This window comes from Monodelphis domestica, chromosome 5 (genome assembly GCF_027887165.1).
Source record: "Monodelphis domestica isolate mMonDom1 chromosome 5, mMonDom1.pri, whole genome shotgun sequence".
NCBI classification, from domain to species: domain Eukaryota; kingdom Metazoa; phylum Chordata; class Mammalia; order Didelphimorphia; family Didelphidae; genus Monodelphis; species Monodelphis domestica.
The window spans coordinates 270,073,313-270,099,517 of record NC_077231.1 but is presented as its reverse complement, the minus strand read 5'-3'; the positions used below and the strand labels follow the sequence as shown (position 1 = coordinate 270,099,517).

The 26,205-nt window shown below is 37.4% G+C and overlaps 1 protein-coding gene across 6 annotated transcripts in view; it reads left to right on the top strand.

Annotated features, from left to right (window-relative positions):
- The first annotated feature begins 2,109 nt into the window (after nt 1-2,109).
- Nucleotides 2,110-26,205, top strand: part of PTER (phosphotriesterase related) — a 127,430-nt gene continuing 103,334 nt past the window's right edge. For 2 of the 6 annotated variants that reach the window (XM_001368355.4, XM_056800154.1), the window contains exon 1: nt 2,178-2,406. Coding sequence is in view for 3 of the 6 variants with exons in the window: in XM_007504921.3 (XP_007504983.2) it covers nt 17,124-17,142 (19 nt within the window). In the remaining 3 variants the exon portion in view is untranslated. Of the gene's footprint in view, nt 2,407-17,037; nt 17,143-26,205 lie in introns of all 6 variants that reach the window. The other 4 variants (XM_007504921.3, XM_056800155.1, XM_056800156.1 and 1 more) reach the window with 4 other exon arrangements.

Here is a 26,205-nt window from a genome sequence, read left to right as displayed (position 1 = left end):
CTAAAGGAATTCTGTAGGAGTCCAGGCATGTACAAATCTTGAAAATAATATAAATGTACTCAAAAGTCACTCTTATGAGCAATCTGCTCATTTACCAAACTCATGGATATATTTCTAATGATTAATTTCTATATCCTTGAGTTGAATCTCTGCTTTAACCTTCTGAAATTCCAACCTCTCCCCTTTGTCTATACTCCAGAAGACTGATTAGCTATCATAGTCTCTTCTTATTGCCAATAACACTCATTTAGCATTTATATCAGATAAGGCTAATATGCTATAGGTCAAATGCCCTGATCTGAGCATTGGCCATACCATGGTCTTAAGATCCAACTCTTATTGAAGATTATCTCATAATGTTAATTTGTCTGGCAGACCACCCTTTTGATTATCTATCTCCCTCCCACCTTGTCTTGAAACCTCATTAAAAATCAGTATGCCTGGATAAGAGGAAGCTCTCACTCCATCAGAGCTCTTCCCTGTCAGGCTAGAGCTATGCTGAAACATTCTGTATCTCTGTTCTCTATGTCTTCCCTTCCTTAAACTTTAAACCTCTCAACCCATATTCACTCAATCCCTAGCTCCCCTTTTTAGGTTTCTACCCACACAGGAACATTTGGAGTTGGTAGATGACTTCAAATTCAGAAAATATGGAGCTGGAAGCTACATTAAATATTATCTTAGTTTGGGGGTTCTAAATTTCTGCATCTATTAAAAAAAAAAGAGGAACTTGAAGGAGGACTGATTCATTTTAAGCCATAGAGAATTAAAGTTCTCTTGGATTTTTCACTTCAGCCAAAGAAGTATCATTCAGTTGAAAGTCTCAAGGATTCACCCTGGTATGAACTAGAGATCAGTTTTGAGGCTGAACCTCAGAATCCAGCTGTCAAGTACAACATCTCAAGAATGAAGCTAGACCTAGTTTTTCCTCTGATCTAGACTCACTCTGAACTCTGAGTTTAAGAGATTATTGTTTTCCCTTAGGGTCCTTAATGGAGATTATGCTTTTCTTAAGGACACTTCAGATGAATTTATGAAACACCCTTTGATTATTTTTTGTAAAATGCTAAGCCAATAATGAATATTCTTCATGCAGCTAATCAACAAGTATTTATTAAGTGCCTTCTATGTGCCAGGCATTGTGCTAAACATTGGGATTTAATGACCAAAATGAAAACAGCCTCTGCCTCTGAGTTTCAGGGTTACCAAGGGGCATAACACATATACAATTAAGAAATACCAAGTTACCCCTAGCCTAGCCAAGAGAGAGTGAGTCTTCACAGAGAGAAAACCACCAAAAAGATAAAGGTCCTTCTTGAAACTGATTGAACTGAACACAAGGGAGGTAAAATGTAAAGTACTTAATGAGCAGGTAGGTCTAGTGCATGTGTCCCAAATGGGTGAGGGAATTATTAGCCTTTCAACTTGTAATAATTTCATCAGTTACCCAGAGACTACTACTACTACTAATTTCATCAGTCGTTGGTGCTTTATAGAGTTTCCTTTCTGTTAGGATCTAAAACTTCCTGTTCCAAACCTGCTTCATGTACCTTTTTTCTCTTTCCTTGGCAGCTGGAGAAGTCCGCAGAGACTAAAGTTCTAATTAAAAATTTCCAGAAGTTGGGGTAGAAATCAAACAGAGAACCCGTGTTCCCTACTGAGGAAAAAAGGAACCTTGGGCCTGGTACAGGACCGAGATCATGGCAGGCAACCATGGAAGGTCAGCACCTATGCCTTCAGCTTAGCAGGGCCTGAAGTGTGTACTGAGAAGTGGACAAGTGCTTCAGAGGTTTTGAATGGAAGATGAGAGGGAACTAAGCTGTTATCCTTTTTCCAAAAGCAAGCCAGAATAATTATTTCCCAACTGAACTTCAGCAATTCCAAGCATTCTTTCGTGGAAACCAACTGAATGTTTGATGGAGAAGAGTATAACAGATTTTCTTTTTGATCAGTTATTCTAGTAACTTTTTAAGCTCTCAAAGTAAAGCAAAACTCTATCGGTTTCAATTCAAGTGCTCAAGAGGGTAACATAAGGAGTTCGAATTCCTGGGTTATTTAGAAGACAGGCACCACCCCCAACCACGTGGGAAAACACCCGGTGGAGGGAAACTAGTGGCCCACAGCAGCTGAGGTGGAGGTCAAGGCCTTGGGCCGAGAGTGGCTGTTGCAGCTGCTCTGGGAAGGGATGCTCCTTCCCCAATCCTCTCCAGGGAGGAGGGCGGGGCCTAGTTACTATTGAAGCACCGCCCTAGGACCAGGGCCAGCCTTGGCAGGGGGAAGGCAAGGCTGTCCACCACACCTCTTCTGGCCCCGGAGCGGGCTGCACCAGCGGAGCAAGTAGCGGCGGCGCTGGCCAGTACTAGAGGACTGAGTGGGAGAAAGGAACCGCAGAAGAGGTGGATGGAGGTAGCTTCAGTCCGGAAAGAGGGGAGGTCCTCGGTTAGGCTGGGTGGTGGTGGATGAGAGAATCTGCCTAGATCAGAGCACAATCCTCTCTGGCCAGGATCCACTCACTAAAGCTCCACTTGAGGTGGGGGAATTATGGGGAGTCCGGCAACAACTCCTCCCCCCCCCCTCCCCGTCCCCTCCCGTGTTCCCTGTTCTCTAGAGACATGCAAATGGTTCAGGGTCAAGAGCAGCTGTGGGCAGAGAGACAGGCAGGGAGCCCAGGCTGGGCGTGGGCTTCTCTCCCAACTCCAAAGCGTCCCCCCAAAGCTATGGCCGATGTAAAGTGAAACTTGTTCTTGACCGGAGGCTCAGGGTAGGAAAGGAGGAGGAGCTTGGCGCCTGATGGGAGGCCTGGAGTGCCTGCCTGCCCTGCTGCCTCTAAAGCCCCGGAAATCTTCCTTCAACTCCTAAGGGCTCTGCTTTCCCGTTTTTCTTTTATAAACTTCTGCCACTGAAAACTCATTCTAGTTGCCCTAGCATAGCTTGTATCAGTACTGAGAAAGTGTTTGCAGCTGGGACACCTGTGGGGATAGTTAGAAAGATACTTCAGGCTCGAATGACAAAGAGGAGAGAGGGGACGGGACTTTTAGAGCTATAGAAAATGGCTTGTTTCAAACCTTGAAACACCCGTGAAAGAGGAAGGTGAAAAGCATGCCTACATTCCCCTCACTACAAGAAATCACTGGAGCCCTTTGACACACAGGATGAAAGTCAGAAGGGGGAGGGGAGTGCTAGGAAATCCTAGGACATAGCCCTGCCCCTTTCACAGAATTTGTTTAATTTAGGCAAATAAGATAACTTCAGCTTCTCTCTCCTTTTTAATGAGTCTTGGCTTAGGAGTTAGGAGATGCGTTATAGTTATAGTTTTTCTTAAACAGAAGCCTCCATTTTCTCATCTATAAAATTAAGGGGGCTGTTGTACAATGGGTGGGCGAGAGGGAATTCAAAGATCCCTTCCAATTCCAAAATTCTCTAGAATCTTCGAAAAGAAACAGACCTCTCATTTTTGTGTCAAGTAGTATGATACAATGGGAAACTTTGGACTTGGAGTGAGAAGACCTAGAGTCTAAATAAATCTCTCCTTAATTGTTATTTGTATGACTGACTGTAAAAATCCCATCTAACTTCACTGGACCTTAATTTCCTCATTTGTGAAATGGGGGAGCTGGACCCCATTTTCTGTAAAGTTGTCACTAGTTTTAAATCCTATCATGATTTTTTAAAGATTTTTATATTATACACAAAATAAAGGTATAATATATAAAATATATATATATATAATACAGATTTTTTTAACATTTAATGATAAGGCTGAAGATTATCAAGATAGATTTAGGTGAGAATCATCTGAAAGATGGTAAAACAAAACACCATGCTTTCTTAAAGCATCCTTTTCAATCCAGGCCAACAGAAAGTGAAAGGAATCAAAATAAAAATGATTTCTGAAGGAATGCAATGCAATTATAGATGTTATTATTAGATACTAGTGTAGGGATCAAAAGGCCAAGAGGTGAGAAAAATTACAGACTCAAAAAAAAAACTCAAATATATTTGTGATATCATTCATGTGGACATTTCCCTCCAATATGCACATTGCAACCCACTTATGTCTATCACATGCATTAGACTCATCTCACTGATCTCCCATAAATTCACCAACAGTGAGTGCACCCAACATGAGAGAGACCTTCCTCAAGTTCTCTTGACCACTGAAGACACTCATGGAGCACAGAGATTATCCATGGGTCCATCTCTGTCTCTCTCTGTCTCCCCCCATCTTCCCTTGCTATCATAAACTTCATTTGTAGACAGTCATGAAACATTGGAGCTCAAAAGGATCTTTTAGATCATCAATTGAATTTTGAAGAGGGGTAACCTGAGGACTTGGGAGATTGTGGCTCACCCATAGTCTTATAGATTAGTCCAGTTATTTCCCAAATTAAGATGAAAGCTTAGGCCTCTTGACTCCCACTCTGCCTCTGTTCCTTCTATTATTACATTACCTTTATTTAAAGAGAGGAAATGAGAAGTGTATGAATCTGAGCTTCATGTCAATATATCTGTGTCTGAAGGTACTTCCTGGGCAAGTCTGGGTATCAGGGTATCAGACCATTATTATACCTAAACTTTCATTGTTGTTATTCTGGGATTGTTATAAAATAAGTTTATGTATGTCAAAATGCCTTGAAACTGTCATATGCTATGGAAATGTAAAGTATTATTGTTTTATTGTGACTATAGATAACCTGTAAGTATTTGATCTGATTTCCTGGATTTAGCCTTTTGGAAGGAATGTTGGGTTCAGAACTGCCAACCTTTTCCATGACTTTAGCTAAACATCATCTTTGCTTTGGTGGCTTAAAAAGTTACTCAAGTAACTGATTGATTCATTTTAAAATTCTGTTAAGTTTTACATCTTCAAGCATTCCATGGGTTTGTACAGGGAACCCCTTCCTCCAAGGGTTGTGAACTTTCTGCTCCTCAGAACCAACCTATTAACGTGGCTGGAATGCTCCAGAGGTCACAGGTTAACAGAACTAAGGGCTACAGGTCCAAGTCAGAGAGACTTTGATTGGTTCCTGAGATGAGACCAGCACACAGGGAAAAGAAGTGACTGAGAGCACTATAAAACATAAGACCATAGAGGAGATTGGGTTCTTTTCTGGAGGTCTTTGGCTAGGGGTCTTTCTGTGTTTTGGCATTGGTGGCTTGGGCAGAAGATACTCTTGTGGACTGTGGTGGACTAGGAAATATTTTTTTCTATTTCCTTCCCTCCTTATTTCTTTCTTAGACTATATTTACATTTAAATTAAATTGTTAAAAGCTTCAATCATGACTTAAATGTTAGTTATTTTATAAACAGTGACCACACCAATCTTTTTAACTAATATATTTCCAAACCAATTTTAAATATTACATTTAGCATATTACATTTGGCATAATGTTTAATATTACAGGTTTTAATGCAAGGATTCTTGACATTGCTGATGGAGCAAGTGCCCAAAAGGCCTATAAACCTAGAGAATACTGGAAGAATTTGAAGCTGGTTAAGAATTACCTTACTCATGGATTTCTCCTATAAATGTTTCTTCTTTTTTTCACCTCATATCTTTTTAGTTCACTGCCAATGACACCTGCTTTTCTAACCCTAAAATACTTTAGCATTCTATGACTATCTGGGTGAATAGGCACTCCACCAGTGATCAACCACCATGCTGTGGCTTAGTAGAATGTCATTTGTGTTCTCAAATGTTTGTTCTTTTAGTACTGGCCATGGAGTCAGGAAGTCTTGGATTCAAATCCAACCTAGGTCACTGTCTTTGTGACCCTGGACAAATTTCTTAATATCTGTGAGCCTCGAGCCCTTAAAAAGAAGGGATTTGAACTTGATGATCTCTAAGCTCCCCATCTGAACATTAAATTTTATGGTCCAACTTTGAAGAGATGGGCCTTTAGACTTTCAGTAAGATGATGGACACAATTCCTCACTCAGCATACTTAAAACATTGGCACTTGGTAGATGTCATCCATATTTTTCATTCCACAAAGATCACCTCAATACTACAATGAATCAGCAAAGTAAGATTAAAGAGAAGGTACTTTTCCACTAAGATTTAATAAAGGAGCCATCATTTCATCAATGTGGATAATGCCTGGTAGAAATTCTTTCCAAAAACTTTTATAATATCATAGGGAAGGCTTAAGAAATTGCTTAAGGAACACAGTGTTAGGGTGATTTGACCAGGGTAACACAGTTAGTAGTCAGTCAAGAAACATTTATCAATGTTGGCACTGTGCTGCCTCTAGAGATACAAAAGGAAAAAATCCTGCCCTCAAAAATAGCTATTATCAAGGAAAAACATCTATGTATATAATAATTGTCCAAAATATATTCTGAAACAGGCTTTCCTGACTATGAGTCCCATACATTGACTTGTTTATTACTAATAAAATGTGAAAATAGAATTTTCATTGCATCATGATTCCAGGAAATTTTGCATTTTAAGTCACAAGACCCAAGTTCAAATTCCAGCTTGTTTACTCAATAGTTGTGTGACCTTGGGCATTTCACAACCTCTCTGGACCATTTCCTCATCTGAAAAATGATGGAGTTGAAATAGATGACCTTGAGATTTCTTCTGACTCAAAATCAATAATCCTATGATAGCACATTTCAAAATTACTTGCTGATAGGCATCCCAAGATTGCACTATGTTACTTAAGGATGGGGGATTCATTTCAAGGGCCTGCCTAAACTCACACACACATTCATATTCATTCTCTCTCTCTCTCTCTCTCATTGAGATTCCCCTTAAATATATATGCTGCTAGGTAAAGTGAGTCTTCTCTTCTCTCTTCCACTGCTGGGCATTACTGTTTAGAACCTCTCAAACTGGAAGATGGCCCCATTTCAACAACAGAGAAATGATCCATGGATCCCTGCATAGTTTGCATTGATAGTCATTTTGGATGGTAGATTCTGTGGATGCCAGTTGTTAATGTTTCCTTTCCTTTTGACAATTTGACAGGTACCACATTTCCCAGGCTACTGCCACCATTGCCATCCCTTTCCTTATTTTAATAAGAGGCAGCAATGAAGACAGTTTAATTACCTTTTGAAAGGATAATGTTAGCAAATAGGAGAAACAAAGATCGAGTCCAGGAATGAAAAGAATTGGTATTTTGGGTTTTTATGTTAGAGCCCAAATCATAATGCCATTTTCTTGAGTTAGCTATGTTGATGGGTGCTCATGGGTAAGTTATTGAGAGGTTATTCAATTCAGATATTTTTGAAGAACTGCTTTTCAAATATAATTTTTGTCTTCAAGGGATGTTTGAGGGCAGTTATCCATGATTGTTGCAGTTTTTCATGTAGTATCTAGCAGAGATGGTTTAAAATCCAGTTTCCTGGGTATCCTAGTAGGACCCAAGGGTGTCTCAATATCCTGGGGATATGATGTTCATTCTTTTACTGTGACAAACAGGAATGAAATGAGGCAAGTTCTGCTTTGGGCAAAATCATGTTGACTCCTAGGGGAAGCTGACAGTAAAAAGCAGACTCCCTCAAGGTTAGTGCTCAGAGTTTTCACCTCCTTTTAGTCTGATGAATCCTGTGATGATATTAAATCCTTTAGACTGTGGGAGATTTTCTCTATGTGTGCAGAAGGCAAAATTGTCTGGACACTTTGACATGACTGCTAGATTCAGTACTGTTATGATTACTTTGACTGTTCTTAGGGTAACTAAGAACCAAGAATTGGTCTGTAAGACTAAGATTTTTTTGTGTGTGAAAAAGGCCTTCCATTTCCCCATCTTGTATCTCTGCATATTAAATTACCACAGTCTCTTGTCTCAAGCCATGCTTCCTGATTCTTCATTCTCACTGTGATCCATGGAACTTTCCTTATCAGCTTTTTTTTTTTCTTGGTCCCTTTATATTTACAGAGGTTGTTTTTCTGAGTCGTATATAGCCAAGCATTTAGGCAGCTTTTTACCAAGGCTATTGAAATAGTAATTACCATCTCCTTCTACAAAACACAGAATAACTACTTATCTTGCAACAGCTTAATTGGATAATTATTTACTTTTTTTTACAGTTCTTAGAATGGAATGCTGGTAAATATTATGGTTAATACTGTTATTCTCTATAATTTACAGTCCACTGCTACTGTTAAGTCTTCTCCATTACTGTTTTCTAACTAAGATTGCTTTCTTGGTACCTTTTCATTATATACTTTTTCAAAATAGAATCATTTTCATTTATGAAAGCATTTATTCACTTTGAGTAATTGCAACCCACTGTAGTGGAGAGAGGACTGGTCTTGGAGTCAGAAAAACCTAATTTTTTGAAAACTCAACTCAGATGCCACCTCCTCCATGAAGCCTTTCCTAGCAGGAGCTTCTTAAACTCGTTTCATAGTCCCTTGCATTTATTTTGTGCATTAAGAGATAGTGTGATGAAGTGGCCAGAGAGATGGCTTGGAGACAAATGAGACCTAGGGAAAGATTGTTCTTATGACATTTGAACTAGCTCTACTTTAAAATACATAAATGTGTATATGTGTTTGTGCAGGCATTTATATTATATGCATGGGTGTTTAAGATAAGAAAAACTGTGCTTTTCATAGTTTCATTGAGTAACAAGAGTCTTCAACTGGTCCGCAACAAAATTATTCCCCAAAAGGAAGTAATGCACCAAAGTTTCTTCTTAGACCCTTTCAGCATTCTGTAGGAAACCTCAGCACAAATCTGTGACCTCCCAAAGGGATTAAAGGATTGTTTCTGTAATTTGGATTAGAGGTCCTTTTTGATAGCTCTCTAAGCCCTCTTACTTTAGGCCTGCTAGAATTCTTTGTTGGTTATGGACCTTAATTGCAAGCTTCTGCTCTGCCACCTCTTACCCCCAGTTTTATTTGATTGAATTCACCCTGGTTCTTCAGTAAAAAAACATTTTTAAAAAACACAACAGAAAATGGGGGTGGAAGAAATGGATGTGGTTACCCTGTACCTCTTGTATTTATCAGAACATATCATAGGATTTAAAGTTGGAAGGGACCATAGGGATCATCTCATCTAAAGCCTGTCATTTTATAGATGAGGGAGCTAAGACCCCAACAGAAGTATCTTATCCAAGGTCACACAGCTATGTCTGTGGGCACCATATGTCTCTATGGTATCTGTATTTAAGGGGAATCTCAAGAGTAAACATAGAAGAGACTCAGTCCTTAGTTTCCAAGACCTTTCTGTTACTGTTAAATTTAGAGGATAGACATGGACTTTGTAGCAATAGAATCACATAACTCTTCTTGCTACATTTCCCAATTTGTAGGCTCATAATCAGTTTCTAAATAAAGCTCTTTACTTAGTTTCCCACTCTGTCTGCATCTTGGAGCTTTTCTCTGAAATATTGGTCTGTTTCCAGCATAGCAATCACTTGCTTGAGACATTCACCATAATATAGATTAGTATCAAAGCCAATAAAAATTTAACATTTTATGTATCTTTTCCTTCTTGAAATTTGAAAATTAGAAGTTCTCCACCTTAGTGTGAAGTATCTTTTCCTTCTTCATATTAAGGTGGAGAAGCTCCAATATTATTGATTAGCAAGGTAAGAGTTTGTCTCTCTAGTATAGTTCCATCTACTATCTCTTTGCTTTCCTTTAGCAATGCATATATGCCAATTTAAATAAAGCTGGAAAGGACCTTATCCATCAGAAGTATCAACATTCCCAAGGGCAGCCCCAGCAAAATTAAAATATAATTGAGAAATACATAACAAAATAAAGAAAAATACAATTTTTCAAATTGTCATTTTCAATTGTGTCCAATTCTTCATGATCCCATTTGGGGTTTTCTTAGCAAACAGCCCTTATCTTTGCCAAGAAAACCCCAAATGGGGTGACAAAGAATTGAACATATTTGGAAAATGATTGAACAATCATTACCAAAATACAATAAAACGGATAACATTTAAATACTAAGTTCATATGCTTCTTATTGGGATCCTTATGTACAGATTACTGTCTCACTCATCACCAATTTCTATTCAAGTTTGACATCATTATTAAGGCCATATTAGGCTATTTACTGATGAGGAAGCTGAAGTTTAGAGAATGTAAGTGGCTTTCCAAGTTCTCCGAGAGAGCAGATGACAAGGCTCAGTTTGAACCAAGTTCCTTTGTGTATGAATCCAGTATCCTTCCTCCTATATCACACTATCTCCTCAGAAAGCACACTTATGTAGTACAGTTAGATTTAGAGTTGGACACCTGAGTTCAAATTCTTCCCCAGCCTAATAGTGTGACATTGGGTATGCTTCATTTTCTTCATTTATGAAATAGAGATAAAAATATCACCTCTCTCAAGTTGTCATGAGGATCAAATGAGCTAGCATGTAAAATGTTTTGCAAATTTTAAAGCATCATATAAATTCTAGCTATTAGCTTATTAATTAGGGCTTTAAATTTTTTCCTTGAATTTGCATCATACAACATGGCAAGTGCATCTTTCGATTCATTGATAGTGATGGAAAGTCCATTAAAAAACAAGACAAAATTATCTTTGTTCATTAACATGTAAATATATATTAACAAAATGTCATTGTGATCATAACTAGCATTTATCTAGATCCTTAAGATTTTCAAAGTTCTAAATAAATAGTATTGTATTAAAAAAAAGATTTGCAAAGTTCTTTATATGTATCATCTCATTTGAACCTAACAACCCAATGAGGTATAATTGCTATTATTATCCCCATTTTGCAGATGAGGAAACTGAGTCTGAACCAGAGTTAAGTGATCTTTTTGAAATCCCTCAGCTAGTAAGTAACTGAAGCAGATTTGAATTCTAGTTTTCCTTACTATAAAATCTAACACTCCACCCACAATGGCACCTAGTGGATTACTGCCCAACAGTGATTTTGTGTACCTATAATCCAAGCCAGATGCTCTGAGTTTTAAAATGTTTTCATCTGAGGATTTCATTGAACTGTCACTAATTCTAAATTCTCTTTTATTTAGTCTATCGAATCTCAGAATTTATAACTGTATTGAAGAAAGCAATCTAGCTTTTGGCTTGATCTGCACTTTTGAGCTTTACCTATTTATTAATGTTCCAGTGGGGTCAAAAGGATTAATTTCAGGACAGCTTTCCTTTTTGACAAGGTTTAGTCAGGGCCTGATGAGAACTGAGTGTTTATATGTTATGGCTATAGTCCATAATTCATCATTCTATAGAGCCATTATTTCTCATTTCATGTTAATTTTTGAATTAGTAACAAATTGGAGAAAAATTCTTTTGCCTGAATTTGTATCATGCAGTGCACCATTTCATTGTTGATGGAAATCCCATTAAACACAAAACAAAAAATCTTTGCAAATATATTTACTGTATACAATGTATAAAAGCTAAGGCATTTTATTCTATATTTACTCAGATTATAGAATATAATGATTTATGCTTATATAGAATTTGAAGTCCTGCAAAATATATAATCACATTATAAAGTAGATATTATAATTATGAATCTATTATAATGCAGATCAGGTTAGGGAATTAGAATCTTTCTTCTTCTAATCCAGGAAGTCTTAATCATTTTGTGTATCCTCAGCAATTTTGGCAATGTCTGGTGAGGCCCAAAGACCCCATCTCAGGATAATGTTTTAAGTGCATAAAATACATAGGATTACCCCCAAAATTTTAAACTGATATGTCTTCAAAATATTTTTTTAAGTTGACAGATTCCAACTTAAAAACATGTGATAAGATCGATGTCTATCAAATGATCAGGGTAAACTGTTAACTGCCTCAAGACAACTTTCAAAATATATTTCTGTATATGCAATATAAAGACTTTCCTTTTGTAAAAGAAATAATAACTTACAGCTCCATAGATCACCTGAAGAGTTACAGGGTGCTTGAGAGGTGACATGTCATTTTGGCCTCATAACAACACTGTTTGAGATAGGATCCATGGATCAGAGCAAAAATGGAGAATTGGGAGAAGCAACAATGAAAATTCTCCAGCTTTTAGTTACATTTCAATTTGCTAAAAAAAAATAATACTAACAACAATGCTGTCCTGTTTTCCTCCTCTCTTACCTCCCCATTTGTTTGCTGAGATCTCACTAACATCAAAAGAAAGAATAAGCAAGCAGAGGTCATTGAAGGCCTTTCTATCCTCTGCATTTATATATACACATATAAATAAACTGTCTGAAACATCTATAGATCATGAAAGTTTAGCATCTTTTCCTGCCAGCAGCTAAGTAGATCAGTGGCTAGAGTCCTGGACCTGGTGACAGGCAGCACCAGAGTTTGATTTCAACATCTGACACACACCAGCTATGTAACCAGGGACAAATCACTTTACCACTACCTGCCTTGGTTTCCTTAACTGTAAAAAGGGAACAATCCAAGCAAACCTGAATATTGCAAGTTCAGTTCCAGACCAGATAAAGTAAATATCGCAATAAAGTGAGTCACAGGATTTTTTTTTGTTCCTCCACACATATTAAAAATATGTTTACACTATACTATAGTTTATTAAAGCTGCAATAGTATATCTTAAGCAATGTACAGACTTTATTCAAAAATTATTTTATTGATAAAAATGCTAACCATTATTCAAGACTTCAATGAGTCAATCTTTTTGTTGGTGGAGGGTCTTGCCTCTATGAGTATCATATAAACTATGTAGACTATAATCTCTATTTTGTAGAGGTTCATAAATTTGTATGTGTGTTGGAACTCTATAGCAGTCTGTTAAAGCCAGTGAACCCTCTCAGACTCTTGTCTTAAAATGCATTAAAAAAATATGACTATAAAGGAAACAAATTCTACTTAAATCGTTTGTATACTCCATGTTAACAACATCCTTCTCTATTATATGGTTAACCTATGGAATACTATCAGGACAACTTTCCATTAATATTAAAACACCTGAATAAGAGGAAGAAAAAACCCTAAAGTTTTCCTAAATGGATTCAACACCCACTTTGCACAAGAGATAGAATTATGGTGATCACTCTTAAGCACCAATATCCTAAGGCCTTAATTTCCAATTTGTTGTGACTATATTTGGGAGGCTAGTGAACCATAAAAAACTGCCAAGTTTAAATGAAATAAATAACATGCATTAAAATAATTTTTAGAATTCAATTGGAATGGCAGTGAATAAGTAGATTAATTTAGGTAGGATTGTCAATTTTCTAATGGGGAGGGCTGAAAAGGAGGGAGTTAATTGGAAATTTTAAAGTAACAAACAAATTTAAGTTCAAAATAAAATATAAAAATAAATGACATGCATTAATATTAATTCATTGTAGATGAGGCTCCATTTAAGTGATCTTGACAAATAGATTCAGTAATAGGGAATGTAATTTTTTAAACCCTTACTTTCTGTCAGTGACAATTCTAAGATGGAAGATCATTAAGAGCTAGGCGTTTGGTGTTAAGTGACTTCCCCAGGACCAAACAGCTAGGAAGAGTGAGGCCAGATTTTAACCAAGGTCCTTCTGACTCCAGGTCTGGTGCTCTGTCCAAGGTGCTACCTAGATATCCCACTAGGGAGTACATTTTACAATGAGTTCAATGGAGGAACCAAGGAATTCTTGACACCAGGTATCACAGATGATTATACTTGGAAAATTAAAATTAACTATTGAAGAAAAAAACAGCTCAAACTCTTTATGTGATAGGAGTACTGCTTCTAAAAGCAACTCAGCACTTAGAGGGAATGTCTTATCTTTATTGTGTTCCAATTAAGTGATTGAAAGAAGTGTTATTATCTATTTTATAGAAAGGGGATTTGAACTATAAGTTTCAAAGTTGTTCTCATTCGTTGTTCAGAAAGGAAAAATAAGCATCCATTATATCTCATTATACTTCAGAATGGTATGATTTACCCAAACTAGGAACGTTTGCAGGTTTTTAATAGGATAAGAAAGGTTGCCATCTGCTCTTTGGAAAGGCATGTCTCAAACACTCAGATCTTTTCATGGTTAACCAGGCCTTCTTCCTCAAACCCCAATCTCCTGGACAAAGTGAATCTAAAAATCCCAAATTCTTGTCCAATTTAAATCTAGGTGCAACACAGCTCTCATTTTAAAAAATAAGCATTGATGATTATTTTCAGAGAAAAAAATATGATAATGTGAAATTCAAGGATAATTGCCCCAGGGAAGTATTTGGTGAATGAAGGGTGCCTCAGATGTAAAGAAATCCCTACTTCCCGAACAGGCTTTGAAATTCATCTTTGACTAGACACAAGGAGGTTTTGCATAGTGACTTAAACTAAGAAATATTATACTTGTGTTGCCCTTTCTCCTCTGACTTTTCTTTAGGGGAGGGGAGGAAGTGAAGGGATCAGAACAGAGTAGGCCAAAAGAAGCCACTCTCTCACCTATCTTCCTTGATCATAGATTTTTGTTTCCTGTGTTCTATCTGTTGGCAGGGGTTACCCCTATTAACCCTTCCCTATCTTAGTATTTTTGACCATCTTCCTTTCTCTTGTTGAACCAATCAATAAGCATTTAATACCAGGTGTGGTAGTGTACCTATAATCCCTGATATTGGAGAAACTGAAGCCTATGGATCTCTTGAGCTACAGTTTTGAGCTGCTCTAGACCATAGCCAACTGGCTAACCCCCCTAAGTTGGCACCAATGTGTTGGGCCTTGGGAACTAGAGACAACAAATTTATGCAAAGGAAGGAAAAACTGCCCCACTTGGAAATGGATCAAGTCAAAACTTCCATGCCATTCTGTAATGAGATTGGACTCATGATTGACTGCTGCATTTGTTGACTGGGTGAGATAGAAAAACCAGTATAAAAAATAAATCACCAAACACTTCCTGTTTGCCAGGAACTGTGCCACTAGTAATGGGAAAGAAGTGAAGGGGATAGGGAGAGAGAGAGAGAGAGACACAGAGACACAGAGAGACACAGAGAGACAGAGAGACAGACAGAGAGACAGAGAAGGAAAGGGGGAACAGAGAGGAGAGAGCAAGAGATGTCGGTAAATCACTTAATATAATACCTGCCAAATAGTAGTTACTCAATAAATGCCCCTTTCTACTCCCTTCCTTCCCCATGCAGACTTTGCCATCCTTTTGTCATTACTATTCATAAGACACTGCTAGGATGCCTATGCTGTTTGAAAGTCCAAAATTTCTGACCTTTTGAAATTCATGAAATCATCTTCTGGTAAAGTGAGGTGGGAAAGCAAACTCATCTCCTCTTCCTTCAATTAAATCCCCAGTCAGTCCTGGCTAGTCTTCTCCATCCTCTAGACCATTCTACTACTCAAACATTGGAAGCTTCAGTGGTCTACTATTTTATACTAGAAGCACAGGCATCTCAGTGGGTCATTTAGCCTATCCTAATATATGTTCTTTTTTGCATCATTTAATTTCATCCAATGAATTTTACTCCTTCCTAAATGATTAAAGATTTGTTCCATCTGTTTTCATACAGTTACTTGATTGATTGCTTCAACAGAGGTATTCTCACCTGATTTAGATTGTTAGTTTAAATGACTATTTGGATGCTTCCAGATGACCCTTTATAAGAAGATCATGTGATTTAAAGTTAAAAGTGACCTTAGGGACCTAGTCCAACTCTTTCTTTCTTAAAATAAGGAATCTGATGCTCAGAGTGAGTAGGTGCCTAAAACCACATAGGAAAGAAACTATGATTTAAAACTATGTCCTTAAAATCAGTCTTCTTTCTACAACACAAATTGTCCTGTGTAACATATGAACCTAAAGAGGGCTAGGATGTCCCTGAAAGGGAAAACTGCCTCTCAAAGGAGATAATTTAATGGAAAGGACCTAGAGGGATTGGAAATGAAAAAAACAAACAAACAACTGGGAACCTCCCAGGACCAGTGAAGCACAACCCTTGCAATTATTTTAAAAAAAAGTTTATTGAGGGTACGGAAATGATAAAGTCCTAAATCTACACAACTATAACTCCTCCCACCAATCTATGCTCCCCTCCCTCACAGGGATACCCTTATCTACTCCCTGATATTATCAAGACCCTAAAAGTTATCTGGCTACCTATATACTACAGATTGTCTTTAAAAGGCTGAAGATGCAGGACTCACAGATGTACTGAGTCCTTACTCAAAGCCTGAGTTGGCTTCCTAGGTAAACCCAAAGTTCCAGGTGACAAAATACTTAGGTTTACCTTAACCAAATTGTTTCTGATAGGTTGATCTCTTACAGGTTGATCTCTGTACTTCAGGAAAAGGCAGGTCTCCTCCAAGTCAGGTCTCCAACTCAGGAATTCCCTAATCTTTCCACAAGATTAGTCTTTTCCCAGGGGAAAGATCCTCCTCACCAGATCAGGAGAGATTGTTAAAACCAGTAAACTCCCAAGATCCTCCTCTCCTTCCAGAATCTTCTCCCAGGGTTTGTGTCTAAATTATCCTTCTTTCCTCTTAAAAACAATCTGTGTATTTTTCTCTATCCTTATCATTTATCCTTATAGCCCCCTAGTAACTGATAATCTGAATATGACTGGTGTTTGTTTTATGCTTTTTAAATGTTTTGATGTTGTATGCGTTCATCCTTCATTGCCATTGCCAAATAAAGATCATTACCTGGTAGCCAACTTTGTAGTGATGAGCCTTGATGCATTTGACAAGACTAGTCCTTGGACAAAGGACAACAGGCTGTCACCAAGCCCATATTCAAAATCTTTCCAGCTTGGTAGGACCTGCCAAAATTAGTTCTCTGTTGTTAAAGCCATTGGTGCCAAATGAAGTGCCATGCTTAATGAATTTTCTAAATAATTAATTATAGAGCATTTATACAAGAAATTCATGTCCTTTATAATATTTTCCTTTAATTACTTACCTCTAGTCTAAAGCCTCCTCTCACACTTTCCAGAGCATTTATACTCTTTTGTACCCTATTTATTCTGTGCCCAAGGAAAGGATCCATTTATAATCACTTGCCATGTGTCTGGAAATCTTGATTGCCTGAGTAAATTGTAAGCTTCTTGAAGGAGTATCAGTTTCTTTTGTATACCTCCAGGTTTTGTTACTCATCTAATTAACTCCTATCTTATGATTCTTTAAAGATTTTCTTATGATGATATACTCATAATGCTCGAGTGAAGGAGATATTAGCATACCTCTATTTCTGAACATGCTGTCACTTTGAGGGATGAAAGGCGGGAGGCCAGGTAGGTGTTGAAATTTTCCAATGCTTTCATTCACAACAGTATGAGCCTCATATGCAATTAATCTTATACAGTAATGCTGTGACAATGAGATGATTTCTCCAGAGAATCTATGCTAATACTATTAAAATACTCTTACAATGTCAAAATGATTGCAGTGGAAGCGTGTGGGGACTGTGCTTATGTGATTATGATATTATAGTGATGTGCGATTACCATAGGAAACAACTAATTCAACTCCATAGAGACTTGTATTATGAAGCTATTATAGCATAAGATTATAACGACACAATAACTTCCATGCATACTCGTGATGTGAAAACTAAGAGCTCATTTGAATGCAAATGGTATTTCCATTAAAAAGTAATTAAACACAGCAAGCAGTGCTGTGAAATTTGAGACAGGGATGTAGGATCCAAAAATGAAAAAACTATGACCACTTTAAAAAAAAGAAAAAAAGACTGTCCAAAAAGTTCCAATTCTGATGGTCCTTGAATCTGGAAGCACATCTGAGATAGTTGACAGCCAATGAAGCCATGTTGTACTAGGAAGCAGGATGCCTTGGTTAGGTCATCCTTTAGAAGCATTTATTAACTGTGCAACCTTAAGTTACCCTATGGATTCAATGTGATTTCATGTGGAGATCTAGATATGAAAACTCCCTCTACCAAGGTAAATCAGCACCCACTCTGAATTTTTTCATCTTAGTGAGCTACCTGGGACAATGAGAAGTTAAGTGAATTTCCCAGAGTCACACGGCTAGGTTTTTTCTAAGGCAGAATTTGAACCTAAGCTTTCCTCGCTCCTTGATCTCTAGCCACTATGCCATACTGTTTCCTATATAAGTTAGTTAATTCTATTCAATCCTGATATGATATAAAGTCCTAGAGGGCAGAAACTATTTCATTTTTTGGTCTTTGTCAAACAAAATGCCTTGCACATAGTAGGTGCTTAATAAACTCCAACTATGTGCAAAGTAGTAGGAAGACAATGGGAGTGGGGAGGGGAGAGAGATTAAAAATGACCCAGTTCCAGACCCTGAATGGCTTATAGAATAATGTATAAGAGTAAGTTGTTATTGTTGTTGAGTCATTGCAGTAGTGTCTGCCTCTTCATGATCCCATTTGGGATTTTCTCGATGAAGATGCTAGAGTGTTTTTCCATTTATTTCTCCAGTTCATTTTACATGTAAGGAAACTGAGGCAAACAAGGTTAAGTGACTTGCTCAGAGTCACCTAGCTGGTAAGTATCCCAGGCCAGATTTGAACTCATGAATATGTGTCTTCTTTATTTTAAGTCTAGGGTTCCGTTAATTATACTGCCCAGCTGCCACTAAGAAGGGGGCAATGCAGATTAAAATGAGCAAATTTCAGGGAAGAAGTTAAAGAGAGAAGCATTAAAGACTGGAAATATACCTACAGGGATCAGAAAAGACTTCCATGGAAAATGTGGCATCTGAGCTTGGTCATGAAATAAGGGGGAAGTAGCGCTATGATCTGGTTCCATGAATGGAGCTGGTAACAAGCTTGAACTGGGCCATTCTACCCTCACCACAGTTGTCATCTGTCTTTGATATGGTCTCTGGGTCAGAGACTGCATAGGGCCTTAGCCCACAGGTACTCAAGTTCATCAGATGTTGACTGATACCACCTAAGGTCGTTATTAGTGGGCCTCCTCTTTTACCAAAGAGTTAGAGAACCTAGATTCAAATTATGGTTCTGCCAATCACTCTACTATGAGCAAATTACTTCACCCTCTATGCCTCAGTTTCCCCACCTGTAAAATGGACATGGCAGCAGTGGACCCAAAAATCCCTTCCAATTCAAAGTCTATGATCCTTTGGTCAATGGGGACCTTTCTGAGTTCAACATCAATTTCATTTGTTAAGGAGATCTAACCTGGTTAAGGATGAAAGTTGAGAAATTGGAAGTCCAGGAGAAAAGGATCATCTCTGAATCTCAGTTGCTATTTCTGTTGGATAGAAAAAATAATGATGTTGATTTCCTTAAGGCAAGATTCTCTTGGATTCATTTTCTGTTCCAAGTGTAGGATTTTCCCTGATGGGTTGCTTTACTAAGAATATCACATTAGGTCAGCTAACTTTACTGGGACAGTTGAATGACTTTAGCCACTTGTGAATAAATATGAACACAAGGGCATCACTTTGCATGTTGGTTTTGAATGAAATTCAATATTTAGAATTTTACTTTAGATTTGAGCCAGTCTAGCCTGGTAGAGTGTGTGCTATTCCTGGAGTCAAGAAGACCTAGATTCAAATTTTGTGGGTTCTCATGTATAAAATGTACATCCTACAACCCATAGGTCCTGCTTCACAGGGATACTGTGAGTCTTAAATAAGACAGTGTACATAAGGCACTTTGCAAAATTTAAAGAGATAGAGTGTCAATTGTTATTGCATGTGCTTGAGCAGCTTAGGTAATGAAGAGGAATAGAGCCCAAGGACTGGTCAAGAAGACTTTCTTCCCAAGTTCAAATCAGGCCTCAGACACTTACCAGCTAGATGATCCTGGACAGCTTACTTAAAACCCTGTTTGCCTCAGTTTCCTCATCTATAAAATGGGCTGGAGAAAGAAATGGCCACCCAATCTAGTATCTTTACCAAGAGAACCCTAAATGAGGTCATGAAGTCAGACACAAGTGAAAAATGACTAGACAACAATTATATGCCCTTAATAATCACTTCTCATTGGCTTACAAATTTAATTGGTGCCATTTTAATCTTTTTACCTATGAAACTGTTGAGTCTTGAAACATTTTATGAGGTGTCCCAAAAGTCTTCGTGCAATTTTAAGCTTACCTGGGCCATCTTGTAGTTCAAAGGATCATTACTCTCTACTAGAAAGGACTTCAAAGGCCACCTAACCCAACTGACCAATTTTGCAGATGAGAAAACTGAGACCCAGGAAAATGATATGACTTGCCAATGATCACACAGCAATAGGATCTGAACTCACTCAAATACTAGTTGGGTGACCCTGGAGAAGTCACTTAACCCTGCTTCAGTCTTCCTAATCTGTAAAATGAGCTGGAGAAAGAAATAGAAAATTACTTCAGTATCTTTGCCAAGAAAACCTCAAATGGGGTCACAAAGAGCCAAACATAGCTGAATAACAACTTGCTCTTTTTTAGAGAGGTGGAAAACTACAGAAGCAGAATATTACATACATGGCCCTTTTGTTAGCCAGCTTTGCTTAATTGTTGTTTTGTGTGTGTGTGTCCCAAAAGAGTTCCATGTTTGTGTGTTGTGGGGGAGGAGGTGAGGAATTCTTCAGGAAAAAATGATTTGCATTTAAAAAATCAAAGGGCATCACAAAACCATTAAACCATAATCTTTTAAAATAAATGTTTTGCTAAAAAGAAAAATAGCATCCTTCACAGTCTAACTTCATCTCAGCTGATATTGTAGTTCCGTTACTCAGTACAAAATAAAGGCATATTAGAAAATGCTATTAATTGTGGAAGCTAAAGAGAATTCTACCACAACAAAGGAGAAGGTTTCATTAGCTCTTGGAGCAATCAGAAATCTGCCGTAGATAGCATTGTGCTCCTCATTATGGCCAGAAATGGTTATAACTTCTTCGTCTAAATATAACTCGACCGAGTTACTTTTTTATTATGAAGCATTTCTACAGCACTCATATATGTTCTTTTCTTTATAGCCAGTTTTATTGCCACTTCTTGTAACAACCCAATGAGTCAGTATTACTGTCCCTGTTCTTAAAGTTTGGAGATCCAAAGCACAGTGCAATTATACAACTTGTCTCATGTCACCCAGGCAGGAGCAGAGCTGGGATTAGAACTCACACTCCCTGGATCTTCCTTCTGCTTCTTTAGTCCAATTAGCGATATTGCCTCTACATAGATGACCAAACCACACAAAATCAGAAACTGTGCCCTAGTCATCTCTGATACTGCCTCACTGTAGTTAGTAGATTGTTTTGCACACAGTAGGTACAAAATATATATTTGTTGCATATGGCACCATGGCTAGAGTACCAGACCTGGAATCAGGAAGTTCTGTGTTCAGATGTGATTAGATGTGTGACCCTGGATGAATCACTTAACTTTCATTTGCCTCAGTTTCCTCATCTGTAAAATAGTACCAACTTCCCAGTATTGTTGTGAAGTGACATAATGGAAATGCCATCTGAGATAATAATTGAAAGGCATTTAATACTGTGCCAGGCACATAGTTAACACTCTCGATTAGCTACGGTGATGATGGTGTAATGATGCCTTGCTCTTAGGTACTTATGGAAGACATTGTAGAAAATTGAGGCAACTTAGTATGGATTCTATAATGACCAATAATGTGATGGAATAGAAAGTATACTCAAGAGGAGTGAGGAAAGCTAGGCTTATGATAATAAGAATAAAATAGTCCTCATCATAATAGCATATACATAGCACTTTCTAGTTTTATAAAGTACCTCACATCGTTTATTTCATTTGATCTTGTGGTTCAGCCACTAACTAAATATATAACCTAAGGGAAGTCAGCTCTCTTCTTCCAGTCTTAATTTCCTCATCTGTAAAAATGAGAAAGATGAGCTCCCAGTTCCTTTCCAGCCACAAAATTCTATTATAAAATTGTGTTTAATACTTATTGTAACAAAAATGAAGATACTGTGGAAGGAACTCTACAGATCTATGATTGAATCTGCTATAAAGTAGCATTGAATAATTTGTTGTGCAGTCATTTTTCAGTTGTGTCTGACTCTTTGTGGCCCTATTTGGGATTTTCTTGGCAAAGAGGCTGGTTTGCCTTTTTCTTCTCTAGCTCATTTTACAGATTAGTAAACTGAGGCAAACAGGATTAAGTTACTTGCCCAGGGTCATTCAACTGGTGAGCATCTGAGATTTGAACTCAGAAAGAGGAGTCTTCTGGACTTCAGGTCCAGTGCTCTTCTATCTACTGCACCATCTACCTGCCCCTCTTTAATAATAGAGGTGCCACCATTTAAGACATATGTCTTTAATGAGCAAATGAGAGCAGTGATCAGGTAAACAGATTGGATCACAGAATTTCAGAGTTGGAAGGGGCATTGGAGACACCCTTATCTGACCCACACATGAAAGGAATCCCTATCATTGTCCCAGGTGTAGAGTGTTGGACCTAAAATCAGGAAGATCTGAGTTCAAATCTGGACTTGGATAGTAGCATTGTATCACCCTGGACAAGTCACTTATCCCCTACCTGCCTCATTTTCCCCCCACTATAAAATGGAAATAATAGTACCTTCCTCACAGTTGTTGTGAGGATGAGATACTATTTGTAAAGCACTTAACTAGGGCATGGCATGTAAAAATTATATGCATGGTTATTCCCTTTCTTTCCCTCTTCCTTATTATTGTAGAGCAAAGTCATCACCGTGACTCTTCTTAAAGAACTCAAAGGAAGAGAATCCCACAATCCCACAAGGCAAGCACTTTCTGTTACAGAAATGTTAGAAAATGTTGAAACACTAAGAAAAAAAATCTCTTCAAGCCAGCCTGTCCTTTCTACCAAAATTATCTTACAGTAAAAATAAAGATTTGGCTTCTAATTGCCTGAGGAGTTAAATTACATACATGCACACACACAGAGTATGCATCAAGCACATATATGTACATATGCATACACACCTACAAATATTTCAAAACATATACAGGTAGATGACATTTCAAGACATGCAGATATACATATATAGTTGTGTATATACATATATGTATGTATAATTATGTATGTGTGTATTATGATCTGTCTGACTATAAGGGGTTACATAATTCCTTTATCATTTCCTGAGTATAGTTTACTTTAAAAGTCCAAAATTTGTACCTCATTCCAGGAGAAAAAAATCATTTCCTTCCTGAATTATATTTTCAATTATGCAATGCTGTTTTTTTAAGAGCTTTGAATTCCTTATAAGTCTATTTTTTCAGCATCCTCAAAGTCTATTTTTTAACATCCTCAAAGATGTGGAAAGTGTTATTATCGCTGCTTAAGAGATACATGCAACAATGTACCCAAAGACTGGCGATTTGCCTCTAGTCTCATTAAGTCTGTTTTCAAAGGCAGAAAGGAAATGTTGGTCACTTGTGTCACTTTTAGCCCGTCAAATACCAACCTTTCCAAAAGCTATGTCAAGTACATTAGTCTTTTAGGAACAGCGCCAAACCCTGATACTCTCTCTAATACCTCCTGGGCCCTACAGACTAAGCTGCCCAAGAAGCAAGGATTGCCTTTATCCTCTCATGCTTGTTCATGGGCATCCTCTCCTTTCTCTTACTCCTTTACCCTAATCTCCCGTTTATAACACATACACTTCTCCTTTCCTGGAGTTTGTATCCTAATGTAAGGGGGAAAGAAGGAGAGTAGGAGGGAGGAGAAGAGGAAAAAGAAGAAAAAGAAGGGAGGAAAAGGAGGTGGGGAAGGGGGAAGAAGAAGAAAGAAGAAGAGAAGGAGAAGGAAGAGTTGCCATACATTTAGGCAATCCATCAACAAGAGTTTTATTGGGGATGTATGGTGTGCCAGGAATTGGGCAGGTTCTGGGAATATAAACAAAAAAATGAAATTGGTCCCTACCATCAAGGATCTTACATTTCATTATTCTACTTACTCTCTTCATTTACTACAACAATGACTCAAAGTAAAAAATAAAGGAAGATATAATAACCCCACACAGCACCATGAGATTTTTTTAACCCTTACCTTCCATTTTGGAATTAATATTAAGTAGCAATTCCAAGGCAGAAGAGTAGTAAGGACAAGGCAATTGGGGTTAAGTGACTTGCCCAGGGTAACACAGCTAGGATGTGTCTGAGGTCATATTTGAACCCAGGACCTCCCATCTCTAGGCCTAGTTCTCAATCCACTGAGCCACCTAGCTGCCTCCGACATAATTTTTTTAATGATCTCCAAGAGCCTTCAGCACAGACCTCTGTGCTATTGTACAACATTTATGCCTCCAACAAGTTCTGTTAGGCAGCATTTATGCACACTTTTTTTCTCTTATGAAATAATGGCATTTATAGAGAAAGATAGATAAGTAGGTAGATAGATTTGCTTTGACACAATAGATACTTTCCAACACACACCCAAACAAACCTCTTTCCAAAACACATTGCCCAGAATAGTTGGCCAAAAATAGTGTTTGCAAATGATAGTATAAGTCAACTTGCAAGTTACTGTTTGTTAACAAAAAGGAAGTGATATTCTATATTCTCAGCTGGCTTACACCAAAGGAGGAATCATGACCATGCTGCCCAAATTCCATATATGATGATCTGCCAGTCATGTTAGCAGAGAAATACTCTATAAAATCTGGCAAAATGCTAAAATGCTTTGGAAGAATATCAAAACTATTAGAGGATAACATACAACATTAGAGGGCATGTGATCAGGTTTTTTTTCTAAACAAATAGTACATATTATGCTGGGGATGCAAAAGTATGTTGAATACGTTGGCGTACTTGAGCTTATGAATTATTACCAAAGGTCTATCATTGTTTGTCTAGCCAACATTTGTTCAGGTATGAAATTTTCTTCTTGTTTCATGCTTCTTTTAGATTTGAATAAGGCTAAAAGAAACAATTATCAATTAATTTTAAATGAAATTTTAAAATAAAAGAAAATAAATTTTAATTAAATAAAATTAAAATAATCGTCTCACACTCTAGGGCTTTCCGAAGTTCAGTTAGCTTTTCTTTTAGATATTGTTTTTGAGTCATTTCATTTATGTCTAACTCTTTTTGGGGTTTCATGACAAGATAGATTTGTCATTTCTTTCTCTAGTTCATTTTTCAGATACCATTCCGTGAGCAATAATATAAGGGTGTGTATGTTTAATTTTGTGAGTTTCATTATATATGTTGCCTTTGAGCATAATGTTTTCCTCTTTGTCTTTTTCAACAATACATTTACTATTACCTTGTCTGAAGTCATGATTGTAACTTGATTCCTGCTTTTTTGGGGTCCACTTTGAACTTAATAAATTCTATCTCAACTCCTCATTTGAACACTGTAGGACTTTTATATTTCAAGCATGTTACCTGGATAATGCAGAATATTGAAGTATTTTTGTTTCTTTCTGATCTATTTTAAAATATTCTACCTTACTGGTTAGTACAGCCTATTAAAATGTTAACGGTTAAAATTGTTAACTGTAATACCATATTATCAAATTATATATATATATGTATATATATATATATGTATGTATGTATGTATACATTTTTCATTGACCTGTAATAGGTCCCTGCAGTTTGGTGTCTTGATTCAGAGTCTGGTCACCTATTTCTTTATGTAACAAACAAACAAACAAAAAATGCCCGTTGCTTTGAAAACCTTAAAGTGTTAAATGTTGTCATTTGCCAGTCATTTCAGTCATATCTGACTCTTCATGTCCCCATTTGGAGTTTTCTTGGCAGAGATACTGGAGTGGTCTGTCATTTCCTTCTCTAGCTCATTGTGTAGATGGGGAAACTGAGGCAAATAAGGTTAAGTGACTTGCCTAGGTCACACAGCTCCTGTCTGAGGCCACATTTGAACTCAGGAAGATGAGTCATTCTGATTCCAGGTCCTGTTCTCTATCCATTGCCACCTACTTGCCCTAATGTCCTAAGTAAATGTTAGCTCTTGTTTAATTATTTCTTTATCTTTTGGAATTATCTCTTAGGTAGATAGGGACCATTTTACTTGAAGAAATTCCTTCCCTAATTCCAGCACCAAAATTCCAGCACCTAATTCCAGCACTCCAAAGAATCCTCTTCCTCTTCCCTTGTCCAGGCTATTCCTCAGTCTACTCTATTCTGTTTTTACTATGGTAATCTTTTTTATATTTGCCTACTCTAGCCTGCTCAGATAAAGAGTATGGCTCATTATCCTTAGCTTTTTACCTCTTTTGCTGACTAGCAATCACCTGGGCTACTAAACTAAGAAAGACCTTAAAGAAAATCAACTGTCTCTTCTACTTCAACTTTCTTTATTTTTTTCTCTTCTTAGAACAGAAATCTCTAAACCAGAGATGTCACACATGCCACAGCATCATCAGAGAAATTGGAAAA